This window comes from Etheostoma cragini, chromosome 5 (assembly GCF_013103735.1).
Source record: "Etheostoma cragini isolate CJK2018 chromosome 5, CSU_Ecrag_1.0, whole genome shotgun sequence".
Lineage (NCBI taxonomy): Eukaryota > Metazoa > Chordata > Actinopteri > Perciformes > Percidae > Etheostoma > Etheostoma cragini.
Genome location: NC_048411.1, coordinates 28,776,970 through 28,799,646, shown reverse-complemented (window position 1 = coordinate 28,799,646; position 22,677 = coordinate 28,776,970). Strand labels below are relative to the sequence as shown.

Sequence of the window (22,677 nt, the reverse complement as noted above, 5' to 3'; positions counted from 1 at the left end):
TCATCTTCTGAACCACAGAGAGTCAAAGATTGGCATGATCTACCGTAGTCCTCCTCGCGCCCGCCCTTTGTCCATGTAAATGCTCAACTGTTGCTTAACAACGTTCTGAGAAAAACTGCAAATAGACACCAACACAACAATGACAGAGCAAAGATAATAAACAGCCCTATCTTGTTTGTCTCAGTGGTGATAAACCGAGTGATGGAAGGGAAAACCACACAGTGTTCAAATCTTTCAAATTAAAAAAGCCAATCAACACCGACACATTAAACTACAGAGTCAGCCAGATGACAATGACAGAAGCTGGAAAAACTATACTCACAGGCGAGTGCAGGCTGAGCAGCGAGGTCTCCTTAGTGCAGAGGGGGAGAGAGGAAGTGAATGAAAGAGAAGGAGGGAACCGCTGTTGCTCTTCTCTAACTCTCCCTCCCTCTTTTTCAGGCCAACACGGTGTCTTTTATCTTTGGTGAATGATTCAGCGTGGGTCTGAATGTTTGACTGAGCGTCCGTAGGCGTGTGTATGTATGTGTGTGTGTGTGTGTGTGTGTGTGTGTGTGTGTGTGTGTTTGCATGCACTTTAAAGCTCATCAGGGAGAAGGCATTCAGTAATAGTTTCCATCCACAGCTGGAAATAATAGAAATTCCCTTACAAGCAAAGGCGCAGTGGCACCGCCCTCCAGTGTTTAACGTGTAAGGGGAAGAGGAGACGATTTCCATAGCCATCTCAGTAAAAGGGCCTGAGTGACACATGTTAAAAAAGCATGATCTATGCACTGTCCTAGGTCTTTGGATGATTTAGATCAGGCAAAAAAAAAACAGCCTGAGTGCTTTCCCGGATCCAAGTGGCTCTCTTATTGCTCATCTGTCACTTTGCAGCATCCTCTTTAACACACAAGAAATTATTTACACACACAGAGAGAGAGAGAGAGAGAGAGAGAGAGAGAGAGAGAGAGAGAGAGAGAGAGAGAGAGAGAGAGAGAGAGAGAGAGAGAGAGAGAGAGAGAGAGAGAGAGAGAGAGAGAGAGAGAGAGAGAGAGAGAGAGATGTCTCGGTGCAAGTGTTTCCATGTTCTGTTCCAGCACCCAACCCACCCAGGAAGGGGAAAGCCTTGCAGTAAAGTCAAAGAAGTAGCTACTGCTTTTCCTTTTTAAGTATACAGTGTCATCAGCAGATGAGCTGTGTTTCTGTAACTACAGAGTAAGTGTAAACTTCCATTAAGCCCCACTCCCATGCTTCCCTCTCCTGTGATAGTAGTCTGCAGACGCCCGCAGGATTCCTGCGGGTCCACCAAGTCTCAGCGCTGCCATTCCAAGATAAATATTTAACAGCTTGGCTGTGAGATCAGCAACCAAAGGTCACAAGTCTCCCTTCCTCCGGAGTCCATCTCCACGTCGGACCCAGGACACGACCACGTCACACTCCACGCTCCACACACAGCGACACCTCGAGTAAGTTCCAGTGTGATCACCGTTCAGATAAGAAACAAGCTTTAACAGATGTGGAAAGAAACGTATTACTTCGACAAGGAAAATTTCACATCCAAAAGAGCAGAAGTTTATATCTCGGTCAGCTATTAATCACTTCAGAATTGAATTTTGGAATTATTTTGAGTCTATCAAAATTATTAGTAAGAAGAAAAGTATTTATACAGCTGATGTACTACCTTTCAATTCAATATTTTTTTCTTACTGTGTATTTAACTACCTTTCTTCTTAAGTTTTATTGTTATGTCATCATTATGTAAGGTTTTATTGCTCATGGAATGGAAATGACTGCCTTTAATTTATTTGTATATATTTTAACCCTCCTGTTTCCTCGGGTCAAATTTGACCCGTGTTCATAAAGTTTTTATATCAGAAAATTTGGGTTTGTTTCAGCCACATTGTCAAAAAAATATATAGCATAGATGGTTCCATAAAATAAACAATCAGTTCACTATTTTCATTGAATTTGGGTGTTTTGTTCAATTTGTAAGCATTTTGGGGAAAAAAATATAAATGAACATTAAAAAAAATGGACAAAAAAAGATTTTAAAAATGTTGGGAAAAAAGGACAGAAACTTAAAAAAGTGCAAAAAACTTGGAAAATAAGTGTCAAATACGTATGTAATACGTTTAAATTATGACCCAGAAAAACAAAACGTTGCAGGTCGAGGAGAAGACAACACAGAGGTTGAATGCGATACCCACTTGTTCAAAATTGTTTGTATGACATCTCTGTAAAAAGTTGGTAAAAAGATGTGCATAGAAACACTTAGTAGTTGCAATTTATATTGTGGTCTGATCTTTTTGTAATGTTAGTAAATGGATCTATTATGCTAAGTTTGCTTATATGTCAAATTTAGATTGCGTTCCCATAAACAAACCAAAAATCAACCAAAAACCAAAAAAAGATGCACTTTGCCAAAAAATATTCAGTTTCACACATTAGTCATGTAGTGGACATTCACATGATCAGCAGTGCACCACTGCCACTGAGTGGGCCGGAAAAGAACTGTGTAGACTTTAAATATTTCACCTTGAATACAGACAGATGTCGCCAAAATCACAAACACGCCATCATCGATCTGTAGAAATAGTCTCAAAGCAAAACAGCTCATTAAACACCAAATCAAAACATATCTACCCGAATTCAGACTAGGAAAATCTTAAATCAGCACTGAGAATGAGTCACAGACAAATTATCAATACATATAAGAACATTTTAACCTACTTACACTTACACAGATGCTTTTCGTTTAAATTGCTGATACGTGAATCAGCAATTTAGAACAAGTGTGACTCCACCAACGTTGGGCACCCATTCACTGTTAATGTAACAACTACCGCCCCCGAATTGCACTGTGCACTGCTGTGAGTGAGGGGTGTCACTCCCCGATGTGAGTCGAGTGCAGATTTGAGTTGCGCATGCGTCACTTTGCGTCAAGTAGCATACAAGATGCTAACGACAGATTTAATGTCAATACAGAATAAAAATGGACCTACTATGGAGGTTTGTTCACTGTTGGCTACAAGTTAGCACCAAACACAACAAAGCCTGTCAGTTGAATGGCGTTTTGTGCTAACGTTAGCAAACAAACAACCATAGAGAGCCAAAACATTTTTTGAAATGACTGCCAGCTTAGCTACAAGCTAGCAATTAAACACACACCTGCACTCGACTTACATCGGAGAATGACAAGGGGTAGGCTAATTCCTTAACATTTTCGCAGAATTTAAACCAATTAAAAAAATTATATATATATATATATATAAAAACATATACACACATATATAGTCTATGGCTCCACACAACTCTCTCTGTATTCCTCAGTCTGGCTAGGTTTTCCCACGCAGAAACTCGAGTGAATATAATTACCTCTTCTAAAGAGTCCATGCTTTTTTAATCCTCCGTGTCCTCCTAGCTACTAGCAACTGCGTGGAAGAGGGGGTGGGGCGTGTGCGCGATCACGTAGGCTTGTATCATGTGGACGCGCCGACAGTGTTGTTATTGTCCTTACTTGTATGATTCCTCGAATATAGCTGTACTAGTAGCTGTAATTACAGAAAGAAAATGGCATTTTATTGTAACCGATGTGGATTAGGGTCACAAATGTTAGTAATTTGCCTGTGATTTTACATTATGTGCCAGAATATGTTATTGTCAGATTCTCTGTCGATACTCCACATCCAGTTACAGCTCTGGGTGTAATCATACTCTTGAAAAAGGACTTAAAGTTTCTACATTTCCTTCCTCTGTGTTACTTTTTTTTTTTCCTTTCCACGTATATAACACTGTGATGCAACATTGTTAGAATAGTTACTGCTGCACATGTCTTGGGGATAACTTGTATGATATCTGCAAAGTCCTTTTGTATGACTTGTTGATGAAGATAAGGCATTTTTCCTCTCTATGTATTTTGGTCCTGGGACGCATTCCAAGCCTAAAAAAAGTTAAAATAAACACATAAGGCATTGAAGTTCACCATAATTACCTATTGTATACTCTATTCTCCTTATATCGACACATCCGCATGTGTTATGATGCAAATCAAGATGAGACAATCTTTTTGTATTAAGCAAGACTCCTTTATTTTAGCCTGAATGTGAACATTTCTTACTTTATTTTAAGTCCATTTTGAAAACGCTCATGATTTTCATATACTGAATGGATTGGATTTCATGAAAAAAGCTGAAAGTAAAATTTAAATTAAAACCACTAAGCTGCATGATTTTATAGTGTTGCATTTGCAGACTTGCAAAATTCAGGTTGAAGGAGAGGCAAGCAGTGAATAAAACTCCAGCAGTCTTTGGTCTCCATTCATTTTGGCATGTTGCAAAAGGACCTGCAAAAAAAAAAAGATCACTATGTTCACTATCAAAGTTGTGGTAAAAGTAAACAACCGATATGAACGTTGTATGGGAATTTCAAATGAATATATTTCCGCAAAGAATGTTACAATCTGTGCTTGTGTAGGTATGAAGCAGCTGTGTGCTCACATTCATTAGCTCCTGGTCGTTTTTGGCATGCAAGTGTCGGAGGAGGTACCAGCTGGCAACCTGCACCACGGTCACTGGGAAGTCTTGAGAGTACACCAGTCTCTCCAACAAACGCCTTGTTTCCCTGCAAAAGAGACACATGGAAATGGGCAAATAAATAACATGAGCTGAACCAAAATTACAATTTCATTGTCTGGATGTCTCATACACTCAGGCCTACAGTCAGGCTCAATGGTGTTTCAAGTCCCCAACGTCTCCTTCCAGGCAGCGCAGCGACCGTTGACTTCAAGGCACCTTACCATTGCCTAATCCTACTGCAGTCTACGTTGGGGGCCTAAAACACCAATAAACTACATTTAGGAGTGGCATTTGTGAATAGTGAAATGAGCAGGAAACATGGTGTGAGTGTTCCTATTTCTGCGTGTGTTGACATATATGCTAATTTACTCTTGGAAACAAAAAAATAGGGAACTGGATGGCTGCTGATCTGATTTGTTGTCTAGCCGAAATGAGCTAGTACTTCCTTTGAATTGCAACCCTGTCTGAATCTCTTAGCGTTCTCTTTGTTTTGAATACTGAATGTATGTCTGGTATGAAAGGGTCTTTTTATATTGTGATTATGCTCAGGAAAGGGGAGTTCTTAGAGCATTTCTCTCAAGGCCTCAATGAAGCCAATTCACGATTGGCTTATTCCTTCTCCTTAACTCTCGGATGAAGGTAGCTTTCTAATGATGCGCCCTGGCAGGCCTGTGAGGTAGTGACAGAGGGCTATTATGTCAGGGCAGGCAAACTTTTCTTCGTATATTACTCCGCAGTTTCAAAAGTACCAACATCTTGAAAAGAAAGATGGATGCATAAGCCTGAACTTTCAGGCATATTAAGATTAATTTCATAATTTTAGATTATATATTTCATATATGTTCTAGCCTAAAACACGCGTGACATCACTTAGAGCACCTTTAAGGATGGGATAATGACCCCAACACCTGCAACGTGCACGTGTGCATCCTAACTGCTACAGTGGAAACAGATCACAGTGAGAAGCACTGACCTAGCAGCCATCTTGGTCACATACTGGAGCAGGGCCTGGAAAAGGAGGGCCATAGGCGACAAACCCAGCTTCAAGACTTCAGTGGTGGCTTCTAAAATCATGTCCGTCCAGTCCTTTCTTGGGACCCCCGCCTGAGAGGTCAGATCACACAAGGTTAAGAACTAAACAAGCAAGGAGAAGCACACACACAATCAAGTATTATTAATCTACTAAACTTGCATTGCTGCTAACAAGGTGCTGCCTAACGAGGTAACTTTCGGGTTCCACCTGGGTTTTGTGTCTCGACGGTGGATCACTTGTTACCAATATAAATCGCCAGGGTAACTTATGCTTAACACCTAACTTGGTTGGCAGCACGTTTTGTTGGAGATCAGAGATCAGACATCAACCGGTGTAAAAGCACCGCCTACTGACCAATTAATACTCCATTGATAATGGTGGGACCGTTCTTAGAAGATCCGCTGAAGCTCGGTGCACAGAGAGAGAGAGAGAGAAAGAGAAAGAGAAAGAGAGAGAGAGAGAGAGAGAGAGAGAGAGAGAGAGAGAGAGAGAGAGAGAGAGAGAGAGAGAGAGAGAGAGAGAGAGAGAGAAAGAGGTGCGATCATGAAGATATATTTTTTTAGAGACAGACAACCCTTTAACAATCCCTGAGGGGCATTTTAGAGAAAGATATAGATTTTAAGCGGAGAGAATGATGTATAGGCTAATTGCCGGTTATCGGTTTGAATTATGTTTTTATATTTATTATTTGCCCTCACGACCACTTACCACTGCCAGGGTTGAAACTGAAATAATTGGCCAAGCACAAATGTAATCATGGTCTGCTCTTGTGCCTGACTGATGGGGAAGTGTTATTGATAAGTGTTTCCTTCCTGGGTTAGGAAGCAGCGCCTGTATTGCGGTTTTCCTGTAATACAATGTCTTTGTTCTTCATATTTATGTAGAAATATAGTTTGCTCTTCTTATGTAAAATATGCAGCTCTGGTAGATGTTTGCAATTGCTCGTTCTGTGCAAACACCACCTCCGTTATGTGAACGTGTGCACCGCTGGATTGGGAAACCCTGGGTTGATTGAACTAGTTGATAACCACCGTCGTGACACAGCTTAGGCAGGACCGCGGGCGTTAGGTTAAGTGAAGCGGGGGTAACTGAAATAAATGCAGGGCACGTTGATCTTGCTTTGTAGTACAGGGCTCTCTGCTGCTGATCCAATAATTTGCTGGAATTATAGCCTGTATTTCGCAATGCCTTTACATTTGTAATGTCTAAAAAAAAATTATCAATGGCTAAAATATTGCAGGAAAAAAGATATCAGATAGTTGTGCTGCAATAGCTGTACTTTATCACCCTAAAAACAGGAATATTTTGGATGTTACATCCTACGCAGGAACTCACCAGACAGGGTTCTAGGGCTAGCAGGGCTAGCCGCAGCAGGCTGGCTACCTGGCTGCTGTGCAGGCCGAGCTGTGAGGCTAGCTGCAGACTCTGCCTGTAAGCCTGGACTGCCTGGACCAGCAGGCCCTGGCTGCGATACACCTCCGCCAGCCACTGCGACAATAGGAGTGATTTGAAGGGATGAATGGGAGTAGAGGTGAGAATGTGAGGATTAAAGAGGGATGAGTGGGAGAAGAAAAATGAGAGGTGAAGGAAAAGGGGCATAGAGTAGAGAAGATTAAGGCAATGCAAGATAAAGATTAAAACAAGATACCAAAGGAAAGAAGGAAAAAAAGAGAGGTAAATACTTCTGATTTTCTCACTGAAAAATCATCCTCTGCCTCTTGCTAGATGGCGCCCTTGGTTTTAAGAGACAGGCCTAAGTCATTGCAATTCATTGTATTCTCAGCCTTTTGTTGAACAGAGAGCGCCATCTAGTGGGCTCAGAAAATAAAGACACTGGTTTACAAAGCTACATTTGGCCATCACCACGGTAAAGCTGGACATCAGCTACATACAGTACTGTATGTACTGGACATACAGTAAAATGTTTGAGATGAGAGATGTAGTTCATGAAGTGATCTCACACCAAACCTAATGTACTTCAACTTCTTTACTTCAAATCATTTATCTCTTGACAGGTAAAAATATCTTTGAAACTTACGCACATCATTTGTTAAATGCATGGCACAATTCGAACCCAACCAAAAAACATTTTTTACGTTTTTTTATTGATAAACGTTTTTTTCTTTTCAAAAGATATGTCCCATGGACCAGAAGTAGAAGGGCGCAACTTCAGCTCTCTATTGAAATGAGTGTTCACTTACATGCCACGCCCCAAGGTTGGTAGGGTTGATCATCACTGCGTTGTTTAGTTGCTCCAGTACGGAGTCTGGGAGGGCAGTACCACCACTGGCCAAAAGGAGGCGCTGACACTGCACCTGTCTCAGTGACAGCATCACTGCTGGGTGTTCGGGAGAAACATTCAGCACCTGGCACAAAGGAGGCCGAGCATGACGAGCACAGTAAATGAAAGATGAGGCCCCACACGTAACATTTATTCCTCAATCTATAGTCTCGCTTTGCCAGACCCTCCTCCAAAGCGAGCTGGAGGAGTCTCGCTACTCCACATAGCATTTGGGGATGGGAGGAAAACGTGCTCTGGTTTATTGGCATTTCTTTAGCCAATCACAATCGTCTTGGGCGGTGTCACTACTACTGAGTTTGTGTGTGAAAGTGTGTGGTTATGTCCCACCTGTGTGCAGAGAGCTTCTGCCTGTTCCAGCTGTCCCCCCAGCGTGAGACCAGAGACCGCCTGTTGTAGTACCCAGCCTTCTAGAGTCTGGGCTAGAGGGCGCTCTATCTCTTCCACATTATGCACTGTGATACAGAAAGGTGTTCGTTATACACTCAAACACACATACAATACTAAACCCCATAAAATGCACATGCACACACCTTTCTCAGAAACCACTGACATGAGGGTTTGCTCCAGTCCTTGTCTGCCAGGAGCAGAACCTGAAAGATAACACGAAGTGTTTTCTGTGTGACAGGCAGCCATCAATCCCGCCCAGGCTGCTGGATCATCTGAAAATAAGACGAGAGAAGAGTGGAGATCACTCAGAGGTTTCACCGTAGGTTTAAATTGGCTTTGCATTTAAACATAAACATAAACACAGCTTCTCTGTGTCACAAAGATGCAAAACATGAATTTACTAAGAACCCATTGTCTCACAGTGGTGTACCACACACATTATTTTACTATAATTCATCTAATTGAGAGAATTTATACAAATGTATTTCCTAATACTGACTTTTTCTTCACTTCTTCAAGACTGATTTGGCTTCCAAGACATCTACTTTTGTCAATGTCCACATATAGTTTTTTTTTTTTGTGAGGTAGGTTAAGGCTTTTGTGTGTGTGTGTGTGTGTGTGTGTGTGTGTGTGTGTGTGTGTACCAGGACAAAGCAGCACAGCTCTCTGCATCGTCTTCAGTGCATTTCTGTGACTGTTCTCTACGGAGTGTCTCCCACTAGCCAGCTGGTTCACTCCACTGTACAGCAGCGCCCTCTGCAGGACACACGTTATAACAGCTCGGTTTCATGTGCAAAGACTGTGGCATACACCAAGGCCAGTACTGACATTTTATACCCTAAAAAATATGGATAATTTGGATGCCGACATATTTACGGTGTGAAAATGATTAGACCCAATATGGTTCAAAAGAGCATCATTTAGCATTGAGTTTAATTTAGAATGGCAGTGAGGATGAGTATAGTGTAAAAACAACAACAAAAGAGAGAGAGAGACGCAACTGAAAAAAACACACAGAAGCCATTTAAACATAAATATATAGTCACTCTTTTACCTTTCCTTGGGTCATACTGGAGAGACAGGCAACATGGCCAGCCATCGCTCCGCCCTGTAAAATACACATCAGACCAAACCATGAACCCTTCCTCTCTAACTCTCCACTATAACAATGTAGTGGATGCAGTGGATGAGGCTACTCAGTTCAATGTGAGCGATTTCCTCTTTATGGGCTTGGGATGTGTGTAATGTTTTGTGTGTGTATGCAGCCTTACATTTGCCTTTTTGGGGTAGTATTGCGGTATCAGCCTTGACAACAGGGCCCACAGAGATGGGTTTCCAGGATTGCTATAAAAAAGAAATTAGCTTATGTATAGGCTTTTCCCATATGAATATGTTAGAAATTGGTATGTTTATGACACTGTATGTGATGACAATCTCATCAACTTATTTGACCTTGCCCAGTTCACTTGACAAAGCGTACTTATTTGTAGTAAGTTCACCTTAACTCAGCTGTTTTTTTTAAATAGTTTGATAGAATACACTGTAAGCAGATACATTTGCATATGACTTATAAGAGTGGAGACATTTCTATCCAAAACTGACCCAAAACTAACAATAGAAAATCCAAATGACATATGCAATCAAACACACTTGTCATACTATCTCCCATCATTTGTGCAAATCTCCACAACCAGGGTGCAATAGGCTCAGTAAGTCTGCCATTCAGTGTCAAAAATAAAGTTAGATGACACCTTTTTAAAAGTCAAATTAAGTAATTGTAGGGCACACCACATCAGGAGGCTACTTGAAACACTTGAAACAAGCAGTTACCTGTGTACAGCCCTGGAAGCCTCTCTTTGCACTGCGCTGTAGTTGCCCTGCAGGGCGAGCAAGGCGCAGGTGAGCAGACACCGCTGCTCGGTAACTTTCCCTGAGGCTGAACCCTGTTTCAAAAGCTCAGTCAGGGCCGCAGCAGCTAGTGTGGCATCACTGTGGACCAATCCCAGGGCACATAAACACAGCAAGGACTCTGCAATTGGCTCCTTTAACATCGAGCTGCAGCGGCAGAAAGCAGACAAATAAATAAATTTAGCTTGGAATTAAGTATTATTATCCTTATTACACACTGGTCTGGGCCAGAAAACACAGTTGACTCACCATTTAAACAGCAGAGTCTTGGCTGAGTCTAGGTTACCCTGCCGGTGTTGAAGCAGCGCCAGAGCGGTCAAGATGTATGCCTTTTCCTCCTCAATGGAAGCCACCGCCAAGGCACGTTCATAGGCTACAGGACACACAACACTATTTAGTTACAGTCCCTCTGGCAAGACGTCTGAGAAGGTTCTCAGTCATCCAAGTCACGGTAGTTCAATGTGAAAAGCAAAGGCAAGTGGGCTTGCAAGAAGTTTTTGAAGATGTTTTGCCTCTTTTACCTGCCTGGCTTCTCCAGGCAGGTGACACAACCCACAAGAAGTTCAACATCTGGGACTCCCCACTAGTCATTTAGAACTGAAGAAGCCTTTTGGATGAGAGGCAAAACGTCAAGAAATTCTAGCATGTCCAGTTGCCTTTTCTTGTCAGAAAGTCACTGTGGCAAGCACACACAAATACAATCTCTGTTAACATCTGGTAATAAAATCTCAGATTTCAGTGTGTCCCCCAGTCCTCACCGCTAATGCTTTCTGGGATGAGTCCGGCCCTGCAGTAGACCAGAGCCAGCCCAGCCAGATCACTGAGCTCCTGCAGTGGAGTGGAATTATAAACACGCACCGCCTCCTCCAACTGGCCTGAGGTGCTGTAAAAGACACAGTGGAACATACAAAGAAGGAAGTTTGAGGTCTTTTTTCAAAGTATTATCACAGATTGTTACAGGACATGGTAATGAGATGGCTGGTTGTTACCACAAAGCCCGGCCATAGCTACACAGAGCAAAGGCCAGTTGTTCCGATGAGGACATGGACTGAAGCAGATCAACAGCTCTGGGGAAAGAGAGTTAAAATTTAGAACTTGATTTCTATACAAATATATGTACTAAAGTGTGTGATATTGCACTACTCCGTATTGGGATTTAGATCAAAATTGCAAATAATTGTGCAACCCTACTTTAGAGCTCAATTTCTTTTCAGACAAACACCTTTTGTAAGCCTGTACGGCTTGCCTCTTCAGCTGCAGATGCTCATTCATGTAGCCCAGCATAATGAAGGCATCAGGGTCAGACTGGATCCTCTCTGGGGGGAGGCAAAGGAAACTTCATGTCACACAAAGTTCATCTCTAACACATGGCCCAAAAACAAAAAAGGGATTTGTAAATCTTGCATGCACATCAACACACAAATAGATGCTGACAGTACCTGTGTACTTGCTGAGTGCCACCTGAGCAGCAGAGATGGCATTCATCTGGACTATGTTGTAGCGATATAGTTCCGAGTCTCTGTTGCTCTTATCAAGCAGGGTGGAACATACCCAGAAGGCATAGCCCTTCACTCCCTCCATCTGCCGGGGAAAAATCGCGAGAGAGCATTAGAGAGATGTAGATGAAGAGAGTGAAAAAGCAGGAAAAGGAAAGGAACACACATTGTTTCATTGTTGTATCATTCCTAATTACTCGCAAGTAGTAGCAAAAGGCTTATAGCTGGAAATGTACCTTAGTGACAGAGAAAGTTGATGCAAATATTAAACTATAAGCAAGCTAATGAGTGGGTACTACAAAAGCAACCCTAGGGGTTTGTGGGAGGTCACGCACATGTGTGCTGAGTTCAGTGGTGTGCCTGAAAAGATCCATGGTGTCATAGCTTCCCACTCTCTCTGCTATCAGCGCCTGGTAGGGGGACAAATGGACAAAACAACAAAAATGTAGACAGATAATTAGAACAAGGACAGAAATCCTTTCAGCTGCTTTCACATAGCATCTGGTGGCTCTGGCGATTTTTTGCAGAATTGTGCAGCAGTGGGAGTGTCACTTAAACATCACTAGTGTGACGTCCTGTTGTGGTATTTAACCTCCCAATGTAGCACAAGTAGACTTTATATTTCACAATAAGTTCTTCCATCGGATTGTTTTTAAATGATCTGGACATTTCCGACCGCACCTGAAGGCAGCTTCATTAGAGAATAGAGAATATTCTCAAATAGAGAAAGGAGACGAGCCACAGTGCAGGGACACTCACAGCACCCTTAAAAACGGACTAACAGGTCCGACTGGCAGTTACATGATTGGCCATCGCAGCGTGACGTCAGGTTGCATTTCTCGAAAAGTTGAATCGGTCTCAACTTTTCATCGCAGGCCCCTGTAGCTCCCACTGCTGGAGGACGCTTTGTTAAACCAGCTTTATGAACACCACCACTCTAATCTTACTCCAATCAAACCTTTTACTCTATATCTCCACTATTTACTAACAAACAGAATCTAAATGAAGTTACTTTGAGCCAATAAAATCGTATATCTTACCTACCACCAGACTATAAACCATTGCATCCATTATTTTAGATTTATATATAACTGATTGCTAAATGAATACAAGAAATGGTTTCTTTTCTGTACTCATTTTACATTGTGAACATAACCACATCATGAGGCCTCTCATTCACTCACATGTCTTTCATATTCCTTACCATCTCCAATCACTTGTACCATCCCAAGTACACCTAATTATCCTTTACCGTTAGTTTTACCGTTAGATTTTGCCTGATGTTGTGCCTCACATGTGAGCATATATAGTGCAGGAAACATACATGTATGTTTATGCAATAAAGTAGCCTTAACCATTGGACACAATTATTATACCAAGTGTTCATTTTATCATCACGGTCAATTAAAGTGACCATTAAACATTATCTTATGATGTCTTTGTACCTGGCCAATCCAGCAGTTGACATAAAGCGGCTCCAGCGATTGGGCAATCTTGAAGGCCTCATGTGCAAGCTAAGAAAATAAGTATATGTCAAAGAAATGTCAAATGCCAATTATGACAAATATCAGATGTATATAAGAAAATATATAAGAATGTATAAGAAAATGTACCACACATACCTCTATATTGTCCTTTTTCAAATAAAGGGTACCAAGGTTGGTCCAAGCAACAACATTCTGTACCAAAATATTGGAAACGTTCAGAAGAACATAAGAAGAGTTTCTAAGAATACTGGTCATCAGCTGAACAAACATGCAGTACATACATTTGGCTCAACTTGTATGGACTTGATGAAGCAATGTTGCGCCAGAGCAAAGTTTTCGAGACCTGATGTAACAAAAAGAAAGTGACAAGACAGAATCACAGAAGTTCCTCTGACAAAAAAACTAGTTGTAGTTGAGATATAAAAAGTACGTAGCATTTTATGTCTGCCTATTTATTTCATACTGAAGATTTGTTTTTTCTTTCTAATGCATCCAATGTCAATACGTCCATAAGATGGGGTAGACCACAATTATTCACAAGAATGAGGTAGCATATTATTACCTTTGCTCATAGAAATCACTCCCAGGGCATTCCAGTGGCTATGGGCCCCACTGTCCATCATAATAGCCTTTTTTAAACACTGAAAAGAGAACATAAAAACTCTTAAAAGACCCCCTTTGAGAAGGAACAATACAAAGCTGCAGGCTTATGTGAATTACCTGCTGGGCCTTCTCTAGGAGCAGAGATTGGGAGTTCTGTTCTCCCTTATCAGGTCTGTGTACGCTGGACTGGCGGTAGTAGTTGAGTCCTAGGTCATACCAAAGGCTGGGAACCTCAGACATCAGCTTCAAAGCACGGACATAACACCTGCAGGCAAAAGCATGCGCTTAATGTTCAGTGTTCAGAACCTTTGCCAGGTCAACAGGAGCAGACAGGATAACTAATGGCAAAAAACAACAAAAACAAATGTTTGATTTGACAGAGCAGCTTGGAAAACATCTATGCCTTTTGTCTGTGGTCTTACCTCTCACCAACTCTGAGGGTCTGGGCCTGGTTCAGTGCCTGGCTCTGGGTGTTGGTATCTAAACCAGCCAGCAGGGCGGGCACCAGGACCTGGGCTCTGTTTGACGACACAGTGCTGACTGCGGTGCAAGCATCTCCCAACAGCTTCCACAAACAGGACAGGTCTGGACGCAGCACCACAGCTCTAATGTAATGATAGCAGTATAGGGATATTAGTCAAAATAATGTAAAAACCATTGAGGATTGCATTGTTGCATATGGAATTGAAATGCAAATTCCAAAATGCATTTACAAAATGCATGACAAAATTGTACATTAAATTGTCAATTGCAAAATTCCTTGTCATTCAAATGAAGAGGCCAACAAAAAGGTTCATACTGAAGAGACAAAGCCTTGTTTAATTATAAGAATATCAAATTGAACTAATGTCTAGTCCTTACCGGAAGAGGTTCTGTATGGCTTGCTGAATGAGGTCAATGGCTCCCCCATCTCGACAGTCTTCCATTAAACATTTTGCCAGAGACAGCTGGCACTCTCCAAGACCTGAACAACAGATCATACCAATCTGAGTAAATAGCCCAGGTTCAGATATATCGTATGTAGGGGTGGGGATAACCACGGATTTCTTAAATCAATTTGATTCACAAGCTCTCAATTCAGTACCATTTCCGATTAAATGTCAATTTGGTTATTTCAGTTGCAAAACCAATTTAGCTTGGATATGAAAGAGATTCTACAATTGTACAAGGGTGCCCGCTAACCTGCTGTAATATTAAAAGTGTTATTGTTTACATTGAAAACTGACCCCAAAGCAGTTACATTAATGTACTTTTTATTCAGAGTGAAACTCTACGGTCAGTGAGTTTTGAGAGACATTTCATTCACATTCAGTATGTTGAGGTTAGAAGTAAAGGGTCCCCTTTTCAGAATGGCCATGCCAAGTTTTCCCTCGCCAAAATCTTTGGAGGGCCATTTATATTTAGTATTCAAGTTTCATATGATATGAATGAATTGATATTGGATCATTGAAATCAAAATCGATTTGGATTTAACCCTCCTGTTATCCTTGTGTCAAATTTGATCCATTTAAAAAAAAAATCTTTTTTAAACAAGAAAAATAATGCTATTAGATATATATATATATATATCTTTAAAAAAGTATAAAACAAATTATCAGTTCTCTACTTTCATTGAATTGGGTTGTTTTATTAAAAATGTATACTGCATATGAAAAAAATTATGAAAACGTTCAAAGAATTGACAAAAATGTCAAAAAAAGCTTCAAAATCGAGGGAAAACCCCTGCAAAAACATCAAACGAAGAAAAAAAACTTGACAAAAACATTGTAAGAAGCGAGAGAAAAAACATGGATGAAACTGGCAAAAACGTTGAAAAAAGTGACAAAACCTTTGAAAAAAATGGCAACAAAAGCGTGAAAAAAGACAAGCAAAAGATTTTGAATGTTTGTTTTTTTTAAACCCAGCCCTAGACATATAAATCAGAGGTAAGCAATACATTAAAAAGCGTAACAATAAAGTGAAGGCCATGGGATGCAAACATCTACCTTTAAGAGCAGGAACATAGTCCTGCTTCGCTGTGATCTCCAAGTACTCTGCAACGGCCTCTTTGAACTTGCCCAGGGTCTGTTTGATGGCAGCAGCCTGGTAGACACTGTAGATGGAGGAGGGCTGGAGCTGATGGGCCTTACCAAAGGCCTTCAGAGCTGCTGTGAAGCTCCGACGGTTCAAGTACGCCTCGCCTAAACACTCCCAACACACCCAGTCCTCGGGGTCTGCTCTCAGAGCTGCCTGCAGACTATAAAGATGAATTAAATGGTCAGTGTTTATACACTTTAAATACATATGATAATATAGTTAATTTTACTGTCTGAAATTTGACATCTTGATCTTACTCAGCTACAGCTTGTTGATGCTCCCCAACCTTCAGGTAGTACAGACCTCGTCTCATCCAGGCCCATTTCGCTGACCCGGGGGTGGCCTTCTCAATCACTGACTGGAGTATTGCTAAGGCAGTGTCCTATGGCATTTAGGGGGAAAAAAAAGAGGAAAAATAAAAATGGAGGATACAGAGAGCAGCATGGGGAGGGTCAAGACTGTAAGGAAACACCATAACCAAGTGCCAACACCACACATGCCAGTTCTAAACGTTTTGGCTTTTTGGAGTGTGTCTGTTTGCCAACAAATCCCCTTACCATGTCGTCCTGCTCCATGCTCAGATCCACCGAGGCAGCTCCAGACTCCGCATCATTGTTGTCCATCTCAAAGGCCTTCTTATAGCAGCCTCGCGCCCGGCCATGATCATTTGCCACCTCCCGGTAATAATGTCCGAGGTAGCGGAATACACAACCAAGGTGTGGGTCAAACTTTGCAGCCTGAAATGGACACGTGAAACTTTTCAATCTAAGATTCCAGTCAGATCCTTTGACACTAATCTTTTAAAGACTGGACCATCAATATTTTACAGATTGCACTAGTTCAAATTAACATGTAACGATCAATTGCAAAATAATTAAAGAATTTCAACAATAATTGTACTAACCTTGAGCAAATGTGTGTGGGCTTTGCTCCGGTCCTTACGAGTCTCTACTCCCATGTCCCAGTAGAGTTTTCCCAGCAAGAAATAATACTCTCCACAGTCTGGGCTCTGGCCCGCCGCCTTTAGGAAACTAAACAACAGAAGAGGAAGAGAAAAAACTGTTTCCCCTAGGAGAGCATATATTTTTGCACCCCACAAATGGATTGTCTGATTTCACCTAGGTTTGAGAAAATTAAGTGTCACAGGTTAAAATTTCCCATGCACACAAACAGAAACACAGGTTTTTACCTCTCCTCTGCCAGCTGTGGCTGCCCCTGAGCCAATTGTGCCAGTCCTCTCAGTACCAAGCCCTGGGGCAGGTTCGGGTTAGAGGCCACCAGCTCTGATGAGATCTACGGAAGACACAATACTTTCATTTACATCAATATATCTTGACTATTATACAAGAGCCCCTCTATGGACAGGCGTTGCAAACTAGCATCCGCTATAAACACTATGATCATGGGCGTCAGTTTGATATGAAATGTGGTGGGGACAGAAACGCATTCCGAAGAGCATTTTCAGAAGGGTGCTGGGTAGGGAATGACGAATGACTACAGCATTTTCTTTTTTTTCCTCCATTGGGCAGGTCATGTATGGTCAATGTATACACGTTTTATGAAGAAGAATGCCTTAAGTTTTCAAAAAGCATTAGACGTACGAGGCACTATGTTCTGCTTCACGTATCCATGGACCATGTTGACAATGTGACATGACATCAGACTCAAAGAGAGGAGCTACAAAAGGAAAGAAGCGCGTAGCCAGAACAGCAGCAGAAAGATCTGGGTCTGGGCCCATCCTGTGGGGATCGAGACATTGTTGTGGATCTTTTAAGAATTATGTGTTATGAACTTTGTTATAACGAAATTGAGCTCAAGGTTTTCAAAAAAAGTGGTTGGTAAAAAAAATGACTTATGACTAAATCTTTATGCACTGTCCCCACCAAAATCGACACCTATGACTATGATACTCACATAGCATCACATAGCTGTTTTCAGTCTGTCTGTCTGTCTATCTGTCCCAACCATAGACTATATTAATATTAATGGTCTATAGTCCTAACCACGTAAACCATGAATAAATAACCAATTTACACATAAAATAATTAATTTACTAGAATACTGTGTTTCCTATAGTATCATTCATTAGATCTGACATGTTCACAGACAGAGCTCAGTAGGTAAAAGGTTTTCAACCTTATATGCTTCATCAACTTGTCCCTTGTTGAGGTATGCACGTCCTCTCAGGGAAACTAGAGATGGGTCCTTTTCTGCATCCGGGATCTAAAAGAACATCATCATCAAATATAGACATGATTACTTTGACATGACATCAATGGAGAGTACATTCCACTATTTAGGAGACAGGACACAGTCTGGATTTTGTTGAGTGATTAGTTTTCTCTCACTGCGAGGGGGCAGCAAGAAGGTTGTTGGCGTGCTGGGGTGTAGGATATAACCAGCGTAGTTTACTTATGATTTTTTTTTTTTATTATGATTGACCATCAAACTAGATAATAAAAAGAAAGTTATATGCCATTTATTCTCTGTATGTATGTATTTCCCTTCTTTTTTTTTTTTTTGTAGTATCTGTGTTTTCACAAACGTTATCAGAAAGGAACCCACGGTTTTGGAACATCTCTAATCAAATCACCTGTGAGAATGTCTCCAAAGCCTGGTCTGCAGCCACTTCTCCTCCACTCCTGGCTAAAGCTTCTAGCTTCAGCCTCAGCAGTTTGACCCTCAGCTCCTTCTCTCCGCAAACACACGCTGTCAGACCTGATAGAAGCAGACACACTAAAGTTCTTTATCTACTTCAGGGACTGATGATTACTGCCCTTTGAACATGGGGGTAAACATCCTCATTTCATACACAACTGTTTTTTTTTTTTTTATGAGCTCTAGATAAAGTCTGATTGGACATATTCGTTGGGACTAGCTAGATCAGTGATTACATCTGAATGACATGGTGATATACAGCCAACTAAACATACCTTGGGAGCACGACACAGCGCTGTCTGAGTATCTCTGCATTTTAAACTGAGCTTCAGCCAGACTGCACCATCCTGTGCTGGAGCTCATTTTCTTTAACCCTAATAAAACAGAAGAGACAAATTATATGTAGTTTGCACAACAATTCTAGATTACAGCAGTTTAATGAAGTGCTTGGTTAAATCCCAAGGCTCCTGTTTGATATCCCCTCGCTCAAACCTTAGGTTTTTCTGGTCCTTCTCAAAGCTCTTACTCCTGTCCGAGAGGAGCAAGGACCGAGAATCGAGGAGGGATCTCTGAGGAGCTACGAGCGAGGATACACGAGAGTGGCTGAAAGCCGTTGCTAACTCCGCCCGTACAGCTGACAACTTTATGTGACACTTGAGAGGAAAAGACGTCTAATCGTTCTAAAACACATTTCCTCGATTCCTCTCCCCTCGTATGATTCACTCAGACGTAAGGAAGCTAAGCAAGTGAAGGAACCGGGAAAGCAATTTAGAAACGTAGCCCATGTTGTAGTATCAATGTTCAGTTGGCTTTTACATTAAGAACATAATTGATTGTTTGTTAATGCACAAACTTACCTTGTGTAAGGTCCTTAGTGGCATCTTTAAACCTTCCTTCTTGCAGGGCTTTGGTTCCCAGGCCCAGGTGACCCAATCCGCTGTCCGGGGCCAGATCCAGGAGCAGGGAGAAACAGCTGACTGCATCCTCATTCAAAACACCTTCAAATAAAAACACTGCATGCATTAATAGTGAGACAGAGCAAAAGCTAATGATTCCCTTCAATGCTTAAATATAACTTCAGCCAAATTGAATATGAAATCTGTGAATCAATCATTACATTCTGTGATTTTAGAGGAAATGGAACAAGAAAACAGTAGGTTACCTTTTTTGAGGTAGTAAGAGCCAAGGACTTCAAGAGGATAACTTTGGTTGGGGTAGAGAGACAGCATGGACTGACAAGCCTGTTTTGTTTTGGCTTCCTCTTGTGGCAGCTACAGTAAGAAGAGTCATGATGAGCAGCTGATTAAGGACTTGACAGCACAAGGCCAAGTATCAGGGGATGAACATGAAAACTTTCTAAGTGTCCCTGAATTTCTGTGGTTTTAATTTCTTTTATTTGATGATCATAAAAACTAACCACATATAACACTGCCCAAAAAGGCCAACATTAAACATTACAAAGGACAAAAAACAATAAAGTCTAAAGGCTGATTTCCATTGTGCTCCTCTAGCAAAAACACATATCACGCCATAAGAGCTAAGTGCAGACAATACAATCCAAATATAAAGCCGGTGGCTATGTCAACATGTTTTTTTTTTCCTTTCTTGGTCATAAAAGGTTAAAACTTTTGGACTTGAAATTGAGAATGCTACATAGTACTTTATAACATATCTTTAAGGCCACTTTAAACAAGTTACAGATTTGTGGGCAGATTGTTCCACTGTATTGCTGTGGTGACAGACATCAGAAAAGGTGTGCTTACTTTAGAAAGGCATTTGACATAGTCAGCTGAGAGCTTCTTGTGTTCCTCTCCTGGAACAGGTTCCACGAGAACCATGGCCTTTTCAAATGCTGTGATTAACTGAACCAACAAAACAAAGAAGTTAGCAGATGGCATTGAGATATGTGCACAAAAATCAACATTAGGAAAAATATATGATCTAACCCTTTATGCCTAGGAGATTAGAGGTGATGGACTCGTATGTGTGGCAAGGTGTTTATACACAAAATGAAACATTCATGTAACTGAGCTTGAGTCTTACATGCTGTTGAGTTTCATTGTCCTTCTCTTCCTCATTAATGCAGTCTGAGAGCAGTTGTGTCATCTGTAGCCATAGCTGCAGTAGCTCTTTCTTATCCACAGCCTCTTCCTCCTTCACCTGAATGAGCTGCAGCCAAACCTTTGCCAACTATGTGCAGACATAAATAATAGAAATTAAATGTGTGAAAAGAACAAAAAAGTGACAGTGTCTTTTGTTCTCCCCATTAAACGTGTGTGCCTTTAATTACATACCTTTAAATAGTCTTTTTCAGACTGATAGATTTCTGACAGCTTAGTGATCATCTCATAACATTTATTTTTGTCGGAGCTGTTAATGGAGAATACAGTGAGAATGAAGCATAGCATCACACATCAAATATGTTAAAGGTCCCATGACATGGTGCTTTTTGGATGCTTTTATATAGGCCTTAGTGGTCCCCAGTCCCCTAATGCCAGATCTGAAGTCTCTTTCCCAAAATTCAGCCTTGGTGCAGAACTACAGCCAATAGAGCCAGTCCCACAATGAGCTTTCTTAGCATGTGCCATTTCTGTATCTGTGGCTTCGAATGCTATGGGGGGGGGGGGCAAGATGGAGGGTTGGGTGTGTCCTTGACCAACTGCTATGCTTTGCTTGTTTGCAAACCATGATGTATCTCTCTTTCTCATGGGCGGGCCAAATGTTCTTGGCGGGCAAAGCAAAGAAAGGGGAGGTAACCTTTCCTCTTATGACCTCATAAGGTGCAAGATTCCAGATTGGTACATCTGAGCTTTCATTTTCTCAAAGGTAGAGTAGGATACCTAGGGCTCGGTTTACACCTATCGTCATAACTAGCCACTAGGAGACCATAGGCAGGTTGGGGGAACTCATTTAATGTAAGGGAAATTTCCACGCCATGGGACCTTTAAACTAGTCAAAACTACAGCATTTTGCAAATACATCAGGAGTAGAGAACAAGCTGATATTAGCTAAATTATCACAATTTCATTTACAGTTTTAAGAAACAGCCATTAAAAAGGTTCTTCCATATGGTACATTACCTTGCATACAGCTCAACAAGCTTCTGGTAGATATTAGGTAGCTCAACTTTAAAATCCCACTGATCAGTCTTTTCATAAAGATTTGACAAGCCCTAAAAAAAAAACACACACACTTCATAATTGCAGCGCCCGGGGACAGATCGGTAGTATAATACGCAATGTCCCACAGCACAACAGTGTTAATTAACTGGTTTAACTAAGTGATGCATATCACCAAATGAATTATTGTCAGCGTACGGCATACTAAGTATGTAAGCCATTTCCCCAGCTCACCTGCCATGCCAGAAGCTGCTCAGGCTCCAGCTCCACAGCTTTTTTGTAGGCTGTCTGGGACTGATCTGGTTGCTCGAGTTCACTGGCTGCCAAGCCGATGAATACCCATGCATTATAATTGTTCTTCTCAAGTTTCAAAACAGCCTAAACCCACAGTGAAGAGAGCAAAGTCAGCTATATGACATCTTCCTTCGAGAGATACGTTGGCTCATTTAGTACCCAGACTCCTACTTCGGAACAAATGCATGTTAACAGACAACAACTAATTTATCAATAACGTTAGTATGAATCGGAGATACTTTACCTTGCAGTGTTTTAGAGCCTCTTTGAACTCTTTGTTTTTGATGGCCTCTCTGGCACTCTTTAGTGCTGCTTTCACTTCTTTACTAGACATCTTGTAATTAACTAAGTGAACCAAAGAAATAGTCACATCAAGAGTCCCAAATAATAATTAGCCCACCAAGTTGCGATGAGTGAGGCAGCTATAAAGTTGAAATTAACGTGTTAGCAGTGCTAGCTAGCTAAAAAAACTAAACAATGTAGCGTTAACGTTAGCTGAGGGCTTCTCAGAGCATGTCAACTATCTAACTTTAGAATGAGAACTGGTTACAAATCTTCATTGATACATAAAAGGTTTTTTAACAGGCTATTTAGTCATTTAATTGACCGCGTAGCCACCCCGGTATTGCATGTATGAGACAAATGATGGAGAACCTCCTGTTTACTTTGACTTCTGCTGCTGTCGGGTGACACGGAAGTGAAAGAGTTCCCAAACCTCCTCAGGATTTTCAAAATAAAACTACTTTCAGTTTGGTCCA

The 22,677-nt window shown here is 41.2% G+C and overlaps 2 protein-coding genes and 1 long non-coding RNA gene across 5 annotated transcripts in view; 1 reads left to right on the top strand and 2 right to left on the bottom strand.

Annotated features, from left to right (window-relative positions):
- sorbs3 (sorbin and SH3 domain containing 3) overlaps positions 1–555 on the bottom strand; it is a 31,450-nt gene extending 30,895 nt beyond the window's left edge. The window contains exon 1 of the mRNA XM_034871251.1: positions 323–555. The gene's annotated coding sequence lies outside the window, so the exon portion shown is untranslated. The remainder of the gene's footprint in view (positions 1–322) is intronic.
- Positions 1–12,561, top strand: part of LOC117944465 — a 22,995-nt gene extending 10,434 nt beyond the window's left edge. The window contains exons 2-4 of the long non-coding RNA XR_004656584.1: positions 1,652–1,656; positions 6,509–6,513; positions 12,480–12,561. This is a non-coding gene — a long non-coding RNA (uncharacterized LOC117944465). The remainder of the gene's footprint in view (positions 1–1,651; positions 1,657–6,508; positions 6,514–12,479) is intronic.
- On the bottom strand, positions 4,170–22,644 carry ttc37 (tetratricopeptide repeat domain 37). Of its 3 annotated transcripts, none has more exons than XM_034871245.1 (41): positions 22,574–22,644; positions 22,164–22,264; positions 21,860–22,003; positions 21,587–21,678; positions 20,801–20,876; positions 20,550–20,696; positions 20,270–20,368; positions 19,669–19,777; positions 19,364–19,504; positions 18,782–18,880; positions 18,442–18,566; positions 17,985–18,071; positions 17,038–17,141; positions 16,753–16,879; positions 16,406–16,585; positions 16,106–16,230; positions 15,758–16,008; positions 14,634–14,736; positions 14,195–14,377; positions 13,890–14,037; positions 13,732–13,810; positions 13,451–13,512; positions 13,305–13,361; positions 13,128–13,196; positions 12,018–12,092; positions 11,626–11,767; positions 11,409–11,502; positions 11,176–11,253; positions 10,945–11,069; positions 10,436–10,559; positions 10,109–10,333; positions 9,550–9,622; positions 9,333–9,386; positions 8,923–9,034; positions 8,422–8,550; positions 8,219–8,343; positions 7,791–7,955; positions 6,925–7,077; positions 5,530–5,660; positions 4,479–4,602; positions 4,170–4,324 (listed from the first exon to the last, which is right to left on the bottom strand). In XM_034871245.1, exons 2-41 carry the CDS (start codon positions 22,251–22,253, stop codon positions 4,244–4,246), a joined length of 4,707 nt encoding a protein of 1,568 aa, XP_034727136.1. In that variant the 5' UTR covers positions 22,254–22,264; positions 22,574–22,644; the 3' UTR covers positions 4,170–4,243. The 3 variants fall into 3 exon arrangements, with proteins under 3 accessions (XP_034727136.1, XP_034727137.1, XP_034727138.1); XM_034871246.1 differs by having other exon boundaries at positions 22,164–22,267; positions 22,575–22,642; XM_034871247.1 differs by having other exon boundaries at positions 22,578–22,638.
- Positions 22,645–22,677: the final 33 nt, after the last annotated feature.

Excerpts from the sequence above, each read along its gene's own strand:
- ttc37 (XM_034871245.1), bottom strand. The coding sequence starts at position 22,253 with ATGTCTAGTAAAGAAGTGAAAGCAGCACTAAAGAGTGCCAGAGAGGCC. Across the intron at positions 22,004-22,163 it reads AGGCTCTAAAACACTGCAAG|GCTGTTTTGAAACTTGAGAA; the intron begins GTAAAGTATCTC and ends CTGTGGGTTTAG. Across the intron at positions 4,325-4,478 it reads ACGACCAGGAGCTAATGAAT|GTCCTTTTGCAACATGCCAA; the intron begins GTGAGCACACAG and ends TTTTTTTTGCAG.